This window comes from Sinohyriopsis cumingii, chromosome 1 (genome assembly GCF_028554795.1).
Source record: "Sinohyriopsis cumingii isolate HCF-2022 chromosome 1, ASM2855479v2, whole genome shotgun sequence".
Lineage (NCBI taxonomy): Eukaryota > Metazoa > Mollusca > Bivalvia > Unionida > Unionidae > Sinohyriopsis > Sinohyriopsis cumingii.
Window position 1 is genome coordinate 38,952,774 of NC_142961.1, and position 12,810 is coordinate 38,965,583.

At 34.3% G+C, this 12,810-nt stretch overlaps 1 protein-coding gene across 5 annotated transcripts in view; it reads right to left on the reverse strand.

The window, feature by feature from the left end:
- Positions 1 to 6,570, reverse strand: part of LOC149806744 (uncharacterized) — a 98,691-nt gene extending 92,121 nt beyond the window's left edge. Inside the window, exons 1-2 of one of the 5 annotated variants that reach the window (XR_016420909.1) lie at positions 6,372 to 6,570; positions 585 to 693 (exon numbers count right to left, since the gene is read on the reverse strand). Coding sequence is in view for 4 of the 5 variants with exons in the window: in XM_089957075.1 (XP_089813201.1) it covers positions 585 to 693; positions 6,372 to 6,388 (126 nt within the window). In the remaining variant the exon portion in view is untranslated. Of the gene's footprint in view, positions 1 to 584; positions 694 to 6,371 lie in introns of those variants that run through there. The other 4 variants (XM_089957075.1, XM_089957069.1, XM_089957079.1 and 1 more) reach the window with 4 other exon arrangements.
- Between the last annotated feature and the right edge of the window lie 6,240 nt (positions 6,571 to 12,810).

A 12,810-nucleotide genomic window follows, 5' to 3' on the forward strand; every position in this document is an offset into this window, starting at 1 on the left:
GTATTGAGTTTCATGAACACAACTACGGAATAAGGTAGCGAATTTTGCAAACAGTCGGATTGCTCCCTCACTGCATGTGTTCCTTTGCTGTACATGACAATGTTAAGTCTTTTCTGACGTCATAGCGTGTTATTGAACATTTGAGATACATAATAATCACGATATAAGTAGATTAACCTAAATAACGCAGTAGTCCTGTGATACAGTCTTTGTTATATTTACTAAAGTGTTGTGCCTTACTTTGCTTGCTTCACATTAGTTTGTATAATACATTAAGCATCCAAAACAGATAATAAAAAAACATACATACATACATACATACATACATACATACATGCATACATGCATGCATGCATGCATACATACATACATACATACATACATACAGGGATGTAGTGCTGTTGGAACGCGTGGGAACGGTGTTCCCTTAATTTTTTTTACACGTTTTCTTCCTCGCCATTGTCCCTCCCCAACGCATCTGAGTAACATGTGTTCCGTCGCTTCTTTATTGTATTATCTCACTTCAATACTGCATACAATCGTCAAGCAATCTAAATATTCCCAGCGAAGGTTACAAATTTTACCTCATTGGGCTTCTCTGTTGGCTTCCAAAGAAAATAACCTCCTCGAAAGTGCGATGCCAGGCATGTACAGATGGAACACGTCAGTAAACATAAAGTGATCATTCCAAATCTGAAAAATCCCAAAGTCAATTTCATTAGAGGAGGATATGTATCTGTAGTGTGCACTATACTGAAGTGTGTCAATGATACAACCATGGTTATGCTATGGCGTTTTATCATGTCATTTTTCTTTGGACGACTGTCTCATTCTGAATAAATGAAGGTCATCTGAAAATGTTTACAGTTAACTTGTTTCCGATAAAAGGATACAAATCTTCGGCGTTTACGCTAATGTAGATTTTTGTAATTTTCTGTTCGTGTAAAAGTTAATAAATTACAGAAAATGTTCCTTCTAATCATAGACGAACATAGAAAGCTTGCGATTTCTTCGTCGTATTGCACATAAAGTATCAAAAATGGTGCAGTTGAATTCTTTTTCACTACCAGTCATGTTTTTTCATCCCTTGATGTGTGAAAGACCCTGTTCTTGCCAGTAAACATCAGCTTGCAACCAACAAATTGTTTCAGCGTTCTGAGTGTCACGATTTATTGTCTTTTACTTATAGATACGATTGCGGTTAGATTTATCTCCCTTAGTAAAGGTCTTCCATCATTATTGTTGACAAGAATGGAAGTAAGTCAGATATTGCAAATTTTAGGACCTAAAATATGGATTATCATTTATTTAGATCTGTACTTTTTTATATTATGCAATGGTTTTGAATAATATTGTATTAAGTTTCATAATTATACATAATATGCAACAATTTTTAATTATCATGTATTTTGTTATATAATTCTATACATTTTGCAGTGATTTTGAATAATCAATATTTAATTATATAATTAAACACATTTTATAGTGACTCTGAGATATAAGTGACTTTCGAAATAATATCAATAATAAACTCCTTTTGTGTTTTCTTACGCTAAATACTAATATTTTTTAAAAATTAACCAACAACACTAAGTTTCTTTTAAGTTGTGTATAATATTTCCACTATTTTACTATTCTACTTAAGACGTGGGATAGTTTCCTGCCACTCCCTCACCCACCCCACAAAAACCTGAATGTTTCCTACTGAATATATGTTTCTTTATGCAGTTAGATAGTAAAAAGTATGCCATGGAGAAACTTAAAATGCAGGAGCTTCAGCGCGACTGTACCCACAATTTCTTCATAATAGCAACTTCATAATTTGTACATAATATAGTACGTATAGGTTTTCAAAGATACTATTTTAATTTTCACGCAGTATTCAAATTTAAATAGGGTTGTTATTCTTGTTTATTCTTGTTTATAATCTCTCTCTCTCTCTCTCTCTCTCTCTCTCTCTCTGTATATTATTATTATTATTATTATTATTATTATTCACTTTGGGCCTATAGTCATTCGACTTTTTACAGTCCAGGTGCTAGTGAGTTATTTTATTTGATTAAACATCGTCTTAATTGGATTTTTAATATTTGAATAATTTAGTGGGAGGAATTAGCTCCATTTCAAACAATGCACGTTCCTAAACAGGTTTTAGCTTCTTTTTTTGTCGTTAATATTACATTTAGTCTAATGAATTTTATTTTGCTATATTACCTTGTTCTCATTTTCTTGTAAACAAAATTCGAAGTACATTATGACATATTTAATCAAAATCTAATCATATCCTTAGTTGAAGAAGTTTGAACTTCCTGGACTAGGAATAGACCAAATACTATATTAGTGACAAAAAAAAGCTAAAACCTGTTTACCAAACTTAGAGATAATAACATGTCTTCAATTAAAACTCAATAAGCGAAGACGACGGGCTTTTTTCTTGTTGCTTGCTGATCTGAAATTACAGACACTATTCATGCTCACAAACGCGTTCAAACAAATCGCAATGCCAAACCTGCTTTGTATACAGTGGTAATCTATTTCAACACGGAATTACTCTTCATTTGTTATGCTCGAAATTTAAACGCGAACATATGTAATATATCTTACAAAATTATATTTCAAGAGGTTTGCCACCAATTTACTGCTAATAAATGAGCAAACAAATGAATGCATGTATGCATGTTTTGTACGAACGTCAGCATGTACGTAAGTATGCACACATGTAAGTACTTGTGTATGAGCGTACATTTGAGTTGCACAAAGCAATGTGTGTAGAACAAGGGGGTGCAAGGTAGGTGGGATAGGTACTTCATACATGGCTAATCCAATACGATCCAATCACCTGTTTCAATACCTGTCTATATATCCATCGCATTAATGCATAATGATAATTGATATAAGAGACCCCGTTCAGTGATGTATGAAGCCGCGTTGCATTATCTGCCTGATGGATGGCTCAACATTTAGAGATAAGTCGAGCAGACACACACACACACACACACACACACACACACACACTTAATCAGTTATGCGCAAGGCAGTTTAGGATGACAAGGTGACACTTTTTTCTCCTAAAAAGGCTGGAGATTTTATAGGGATGAGTCAAGTTGAATGCAAGTAGGTAACTGACAGAGTCACATCGAGATATAAACATCGAGACTGGTTATACCCATTCTTCTGTGACGGTCTAATATCACCGACGCCTTCGCCAAGTATGGAAAAAAATTGAAAGATTACACGTGCATAATTTGTTCGACCAGGAAGATGTGTAATTTACCTGTATATATAGCACGCTCTCTGAATTTTAAACCGTTAATACTTATCATGCGTTGAGAGCTAGATAAGCGGTAGATACGTAGACGTAAATGTCTAGATCTATTTATTCGTCTGTCTGTATCTAGTTTGTCAGCAGTCTGTCAATCGCTATGGTACAGACATACAGACAAAAAAGCAAACGGGATGGTGGGTTGGATCGAGAGATTGGGTAGTTGTCATTAATAATAAAATTGAAATTAGCCTGAAGAAATAAAACGTTGTGACAAATAATTTGGCAAGCTTAACGTTGTGATCAGGGGCGGATTAAGGCTCACTGGTGCCCTAAGTACTGACAAATCTTGGTGCCCCCCTCCTTTCCACGAACACCTGGGAAGATAACCCTAGGGTGCGCCATGATCAAGAAACAGAACATTATGATCAATTTGCACTAGTTTTATCAATTTTTTCTTTAAAAATCTTTCATTCGTTTTTTTTCTTTTCACCCTTTTCTCAACTTTGTGGTGCCCCCTTTGGCCCTGGTGCCCTAAGCACGTGCTTAGTCTGCATAATGGTTAATACGCCCCTGGTTGTGATTAGGCAGCGGCATCTATCGACTAGTCTCTTTCGTGCATAAGACTAGGCTCTTTCATGCATATCGTGATGTTATGTCAATAAAATCATTAATGGTACCTTCCTGGGTTTGCATAAGAAGGCTCAAGAGTGGCAGATAGCACAGCGGATTGTAATGTTAAAATTAAAGTTTATCATTTCACGTATCAATTTGAACAATAATAGAATGTATTTGTGTCTGTGTGTGTGTGTGTGTGTGTGTGTGTGTGTGTGTGACAGTGTGTGTGTGTGTGTGTCAGAGAAAGAGAGAGAGAGTGAGTGAGAGAGAGAGATTTAACGTAGCTTCAACAACTTTTCAGTCATATCGCTACAATCTCTCCAGTTTGGTAGTTTATTGTGATTTCTAGCAATGGGTCATCTTGCCGCAGACGTGTAGCATCATATCCCACCTAGTCACATTATCCAGACACCAGGACGACCAGTCATAACACTAACGTCTTAATGCTGAACGCCTAGCGAGGCAACTGCTAGTAAACTCGGCCGGGGTTCCATCTCGCGACCTTCCGGATACGAGGAGGACGCTCGAACCACTTAAGCCACTGGAGCGGTATAAAAGAATTAATGTGTTTGTTACAGAGAAATACATTTCTGACTGAGTCGCCCATAACGCTAACAGTCACAGCATTCGATAATCTTGTAAATAGCAAGGGTTCACGAAGAGTTTTGAAATTATCAGTTTTCTTTATTTTCCTATATTATACTTGGCTTTAGTCTAATGTTCTCATTTTCTTGAAAAAATAAAAAATGGAAAGTACATTATAGCATATATAATCAAAGTTTGAACGTCCTGGACTATGAATAGACCAAATAATATATCAGAGACAAAATAAAGCTAAAACGTGTTTGCCAATTTTATAGGTAATGGCATGTCTTGAATTAAAAATAGTAAGAGAACACGCCGTTTTTTTTTTTGTTGTTTTTTTTTTTTTTTTTTGGCTGCTGATCTGACATTACAACTGCTATACATTCCCACAGAAGCATACAAATAGATCGTAATGCCAAACCTGCTTTGAATACAGTAATAATCTATTTCAGCGCGTAATTAATTTTAATTTTTATGCTCGAAATTTAAATATGACCATATATAATGTATCTTGTAAAATTACATTTCAAGACGATTGCCACTAATTTATTGCAACCAATGCAGAAAAGCCAAAATAAATAAATGAATGCATAGGTGCCTGTACAAATGTATGTTTGTATGTAATTAGGTACGCACGCACGTACGTGCTTAAGGATGCGTGTACGTATATATGCAAATAGGCATGTAGTTAGGACAACAGTTTAAAAGTTAGGTGGGGAAGGTAATAGATGGTTAATAGATATCTCCCTATTATGATCCATTATTATGATCCATTGTCACCTATTACAATATGTACCTGTCGACACATATATCTCCTTATGGAACACTGGCATTGTGTCCGTCTGTCGGTCTGTCAGCAATATCTAAGCATATTTGTCTGTCTTGCATTCTGGGGTATATCCACCGTGTGGCAGCTAGTTAGATAGCTCAAACCGTTATAGACGGATGGATGGAAGAACTGATATATACATAGATAGAGACAGATTGATATACACACAGACGGAGAGCAGACACCTTGGTTGATGAATGGATATATCGATAGATAAATTAAATGGGTATTGGAAAATGCTGAGCATTATTCTGTTAAATCAATTCTTAAAAATGAGTATTAATTGGTGACCGGGGTATAAGTATACATTTTATGAATTTTTCAGTAAGATAACTAAATCCAGTATATTTTAAACCAGCTAGCTGTTAACAGATGACATCTTCAAATGACGTAAGGCAAAACAGAAGTACGAACCGCTTTCACTGAAGATCAATCTAATGATGATCCCACATATGTTTATAAGAGGCCAAAACGTATTTGAACAAATTAAATTAATTATGTAGCCATTAGGATGGTCAGTACAATTACAGTCTGAAGCTGTGCACGAGTAAAATGTCTCCTTTATTGGATCAGTAATTAGTTGACAATCTACAAAGGACGAAACAAAACGGACATGAGATGGCAGTGATCAGTAATGCCTAGCGCTTCTGAACCACTTTCAACGCTTTTGAACCACTATGAATACTTTTGAACCACTATGCCACCGGGTCACCGATTTGTTTTGTTTTAAATGTATCTTGACATTAATTAACACGCTAAATATGGACAGAGAGACATTCAACACAGGTAACATTCTACATACATCTTTCATCCACATTAATTTTCATTCAGTAAGAATAACGGCCAAGCTGCGGTCGGTGAAATCTGTTAATTCAGTATATTTATGTATGTAACAAGAAAGATTTGTTTTTTAAAACTAAATTCTGAATCCTACAAGAATTCATGGTTGAAGCGAATTTATAATACGTTGATCATTCGTAAGTTTGATTTCACCTTGAGCACGCAATTTCTTTCGCAAGAAACTGAAAGTTTTGTGTGTTTAAAATTTGTATAAAGATTGGAATAAAGCAAACTTACCGATGACCGGCGTTCATCTTAACTTTTTGATGTATGTGGCCTCTACGTTTGCCGCCAACTGCTTGTTATTTGGCCTTGATGAAACAAGGAAGTTCTGAATTTGTTCTGCGTGCAACCCCGGGCCTTCATATGTAAATTATTGGGACAGAACGGTGGAATGCTACACAAAACATGTACAGACAGGTTCGTCTTTCTCAAGTTTCGTTTTCTTCCACGTAATGACTGTCCCTTCATCAAAAGTAGTTAAGAAGGATATAATACAACTTTGCTAATGTGACGTGATAGTGTATAGCAAAAGCTATACAGCAGACGGATTTGATAGATTAACATTACAAACCTGTTCAACTGAAAATAAAATACATTCAAGCGCAAGTTTAGAAAACCTCCACCTTAGCAGGTTTCACGAACCGGCGGTATATAGAAATTCACAGGATTGCAAAAAATTATCCAAGCGTAAAATGTGGGACGGATGTGGCTGCGATACACAAAGTGTGTCGACAGTTTTGTATCCTTTACTTTTGCGGTTTGCTTTAGAATATTACACGCAACAAGACTTTACCACTACTGAAAACATAGGTTATCAAACCTCTAAAGACTGCTGGTGTAGAGTTAGAAAACCTGGTCTTGTAATTTCATTTTAAATCCTGAAAAGAAAATTCAGACTTTTTGTTACTATGGTGTGCTCTTTTAAATTGCTCTCTTGGATAGTTGTGAGTCCTGCTGATATATATATATATATATATATATATATATATATATATATATATATATATATATATATATATATATATATATATATATATATATATATATATATGAGAAAGAGCATTTATCACGGGTATGCAAACACTTCATTTTGTAATGTCCTTTATGTTGCTGCAAAGATCAAAATATCATTCCTAATTAAGTGTTGTTCTTGTTGTCAATTTTCTTTTTTCGAAGAAATGATCTTCATCTGACCCCCTTTTGGTTTGACACAAAGATTATTGTTGGTCCTTAGCAACGACGATACCCGCAAAAATTAGTATGCCACGAAAAAATTGAATTCAAAGTAGTATGATTGCCTTCTGCAAATTTGTGCATGTAGGAAAAAGTGCGTTTGATAGAAATATTAAAAAGAAGTACAACTATGTAGAAATGTTGAAGAGAAATTCAATTGGGTTTGCATATCCGAATGAGTTCAACTTCTCTCTTTCACTGCCTTGAAATATTAATAATACTCCACAAGAAACAACAAAAAATCTCGCAGTACTTTTTGCAACTCGATTTAATGAATAATTACCATTGAAATTATGATGCACTTTACTTTAGCATCTTTAGACATGCATTGCTAACCGCATATTTAATGAAAGTTTATACCTTCTTCAGTTCTTCGACAATGGTTGAAAACTAATTTAGAGAATTTCCCGAGACATGTGTATAGTTTCTGATGTGTACAAAATATTTATATGGACAGTTATAGGCTATGTTCACCGAAGATTCGTTTTCGACATATTATATGGCGTATAACGATCATATTAAATGCATCGGATCTTCGAGAGATCCTTATTCGTGTCAGAGATTGATTACAGATAAATTAACGATATTAAAAGGATATTTAAGATATTTTTAAAAATGTAAAAAAGAAAAGGAAAATTATTACACCATGGCTAAACAATTTGTAGATCTGTGGGTACTCTTGATTATTCAACGAAGATGAATACAGAACATGCATACCGGTAACTCGCAAAAATTAACACAATAAAATACGATGTTACGTGATAATGTGTTTTATATATATATATATATATATATATATATATATATATATATATATATATATATATATATATATATATCCATTCAGAAAGCTGAACGGAGGGCTAGATTAGGTCCTTAGGATAACGTGATTAGGTTGAGAAAAAATGTTTAATCTCTACTGAAGACCTTGAATCAGCATAGGCATTTATTGCGCCAATTACAGAAAGAAAAAAGTCTGGAGGCACTTCCAGAAACTACTGAAATGTTTAACCGCGCAGTGGCAGGCGAATGAGAAGATGGAAACGAATCGGGAATCGACACTTTTGCGTTTCAGATAGTCTGTTAAAAAATAGTGTGGTCTGGTCTAGGATATCCAATACCAAGAATTGCTTTATTTTCTTTAAACATTATCCACTTAACAAATAACTCACTAATTATTTCGGCTTTCTTCCAAAATCTCTTCATCACATAATATATTTATCATTTAATCGAATGATGTAACGGAAGCTAACGGTTAATAATAAACCCTTAAACGCTCAGCCATAATAGAACATTTATAAAACTGGAATAATTTGTTCATGGTCGCGTTGAAGTTAGGATGTTCATTTAGGTCACAAACTCTATCCACCATTACTATTATTCAAACTGATTAAAAAGCCGCATGTTATGTGCAACCGGCCGATTATAGTCAGTGAAAATGAAAGTGACCATACAAGAGGACAGAGTCATTGGGGGATAGAGGCTGTGGCTTTGATCAGTAACCACAAAATCGCTGTTATCATACTACTATGGTAGACACGTCTTTGCGATTGTGACGTGACAAACTGTTTTTTAGAATTTATATATTTTAAAGGAAATTACTTGACCTTTCTTGTCTGTAAATCCACTACCAGGCGGCTCCTTATCTTTGCTAGGAGTTGTCTGTGATTTTCCATTTTCGTCAAAACCGTTTAGAATTCTGCCTTGCTAATTATTTTATCCTCAATAGCCAACGAATACAGGTTACTAATCGTACTGAGACTATTTTCTGTCGCTAGCTGTTTCATCTTTCTAGAAACAAGCCCTAAGTGTTATCGCATCTGGTGGTGAAGTCTGCGACCGAATGTTTTCACGTGTTAATGCTAGAATATCAAGCTGACATTGGGTTGATATTGGTACATCAAGGTGGTCCCGTCTGTCAATTTATATTTGGCTCCTAACAATATAGAATTTCAATGTATATGAGGGATTTTTAACACCACGCTGACGCAAATATTCGTCGACATGTGGATGAAAACCACTATCAATGTTAGCATCAGCTGTCAATCAGTCTATCATCCCGTCACAAAATTACTAAGCTTCTTCATCACTCTCAGAATCCATTACTTATATGCAATGATAAATATAATCTTAAATATAAAGGCCAAAGATGGTTAAGTAGCCGTAGGGACAAGTCTGTAATGCTTCAAACTGAATTTCATCTTTAACTATTAATGATATTGATTTCATATATATGAAAGATTTTGGAACACCAGTGTCGAGTTCGTTAATTATTATTATTACTCGTTCATAAGGCTGATTGTTGATTGATATTGTTAATTGACCCCATCCATTATAATAACTGGATATTGTAAATAAATACGACCAGGACTCGTGCGCTGTTAAGATGTGATATTTAGGTTTATCAAAACCACTCCTATCATCAAAAACTATTCCAGCATTTGTTATGCCTTCATTGTTTAATTCTTCTTCATCGATAAGCAGTTTTAGGCACGGTGTATATAAACTTACTACACTTGATGGTATGGGCACCTCTGCGATTTGTTTATCCACGTACTGTTTCATCCCACCATTAGCAGTATCCAAACAGTCTTTGATAAACACAACTGACACACCGGCTTCTCTGATTCAACTGTTTCAGCCTGGTTCTAAGTAACAGCGCCTCTTGAATGTCGATGTTAGACGTCTATAATTTACCAGTTCAATCTTAAGTAATCACAAGCTCGCCAAGGTCAACATTAACAGCATGACTGGTAAACTCAGTCAAATCCGCTTTGACGACATGCCTGCTTAGATCCACATCAGCACAGCGTGTAGCTGGGTAAAGTTCGTATATGTCAATAGACATTTTGTATAATATTAAATTTACTTAAATGTAAAATTAGTAAGTGTTTGCGGGGTAAGTAAACACTCCAGTTCATGCAACGCTTTAACAACAAGATGGCAACAAATGTGGCCGTACATCAGAATATGCATCGGGTATAGTGGAATACAATAATGATAGAAGACTTTGTCCGCCACTGATTGAATGCTTAAGAGCTTGAAATGGTGGTGCAGATCCATTTAGGTGTCACCATATAAGCAACCTGAATACAAATCCAGGTTAACAATACTGGCTTCACATGTGCTTGGCACCATCGATGCAAGTTCGTTTCGCATAAAAACCCATTGGAAATACTTGACTGATCTCACCATCGTGAGTAAATCAAGATTATTTAATAGATGCATGGCCTTTCGCGTAATCGAAGACATCTGCATGGTGGTATTCGATAACTTGTTCCTGGTAATCGAAGGCTTTATCCTTTGTTTATTCTTATACGACTTCCGGCTGCCTTTTTCAAATCCATTGATGATGCCTTTTGAAAAGCCCCTAATGCTGCCGCTTTTGCAACCGCTGGAGCCGCTGATGCTATAACGTTGGAAACGTTGCAAGGAAATATTACACAAGTCGATTAGAATTGTATCGCCTCTGATTTAGATAATTTTAATGTTATTGAGGTATTTTTTGTTTGGCCGCATTAAGATGATTAGGTTGTGTTTTGGTCAACTACACTGGGACGATCATGCGTAATTTTAAAAACGAATTAACATAAAAGTGTTTCAGCAAAGGATTTTTTGTGTGGAAACAAGACATTTTCCTAGTGAAAGACTATGTCTGATACAAACCTAAATATGTCTTTTTCTAACTTTACACTCCTTAGGATCGATTTGTCACTCCATTTACAACAAATAACGCAAATTATTTATATGAAGAAATTAATAAATGCAAAAGAACAATGCTAAGCTGAAGTCAAAGACGATATAAGTTAGTTATTGCAAAACTCTTGTTCAGCCCATATTCATATATCTTTTTCAGCACTTCCAAATCCAACAGCAAATGCTGAAACAAAACCTAATTGTACTTTATTCACTTTGGATGGGGCGGTAGAGTAGACAGAATCAAAAATGACATCACGGTAGCTCCAGAAAATGAGGGATGTATTCATTCGTTAAGTACATCAACATAGGACGGGCTAATAGACTGTTGAAAAATAAAGACGGATCGTGCACAAGTTTGTCAAGTACAATTATGTGAAAAAATACTGAAGAATATTTGGAATTTAGGAAGAAGGAAATAACAAAAATTTGGTGAGCTCATTTTTTGGAAGATTGACTTTTGGCAGTGTATTATTGGAAAGAAGAACAGCAAAGTTCAAATGAATAGTTATACCTGATTACTTTAAACTTTGTCTCTAACTGACTATTCTATCAACACATATCTTGGGCAGAAGCTACCACTGAATTTCAAGATGATTTATTGGATGATCAGGTTATTTAAAAATTAATTTTAAAATTAACTAAATTTTTAGTTTTAATTATAAAATGAAGAACTAGATGGAGCGATATCTTTAAATACTTCGATTTAATATCCAAACTTCCAAAATCAGGGAACGAAACTACCATACACCATGTAGTAAATAATAATTGATAAGCAGGATGATAAAATAATGAACTTGAAAAACAAAATTCAATGAAATTGTTTAAAACAATCTTTTCTTAAAGGAAAAAATGGCAACAAACTAAGAAAGAAATCCTGATGACAGTATTAAATACAAATATAAGTAGTACGGAGGCGTTCGAGATTTAGAGTCGGGCAAATATTTTTACTTAGGATACCAAGGTTATCGCTTTTAATTTTGAGCTAATTCATAGAATAATTGTTACTAATACTTTTTTTTAAAGAACTAACATATTACACGACGATAAATGTACTTTCAGTAATGGTGAGAAGGTTTGCGATATTTCTTCAAATTTGGGATACTATTTTATCAAATATTTTGCACATTGTTCTTCAAATATTGTACATTTGTCCATAAAATTAGTATTTTTAGGAAGTGAACAATTAGATAATTTGTGTAATTTCTTGCTAATGTAGGCTAACTTTTGTATATACATTTGCAGATTCCATATTCTTCCATTTATGTTCTTAAACAAAAAATTCAAATTCATAGCAACATTGAAAAATACACTGCTTAATTATGCCAAAAAATAACCACTTTCTTCAGCAATGGACAACAATCATGAATATATAACTTGCGTAAGAATCCATCTTCATCTTGCATATGATTATCTTTGTTTGGGTCTGATACGATGGCAACAAGGAACAAAATAACGAAATGTCACAAAAGTTTATATCAAATACTTGTGTTTTTATATATAAATTGTACACCTAAAGAGATTGTGTCATATATATATATATATATATATATATATATATATATATATATATATATATATATATATATATATATATATATATATATATATATATATATAACTACTTTCCATTCATAACATGTAGGATTACTCAGGATCATAATAATAAGGTAACAGTCATACGGAACACTTAGGTGAAATTTTGTTTAGTCAGCAAAAGGTCCACAGTTGATGGGTTCACAAA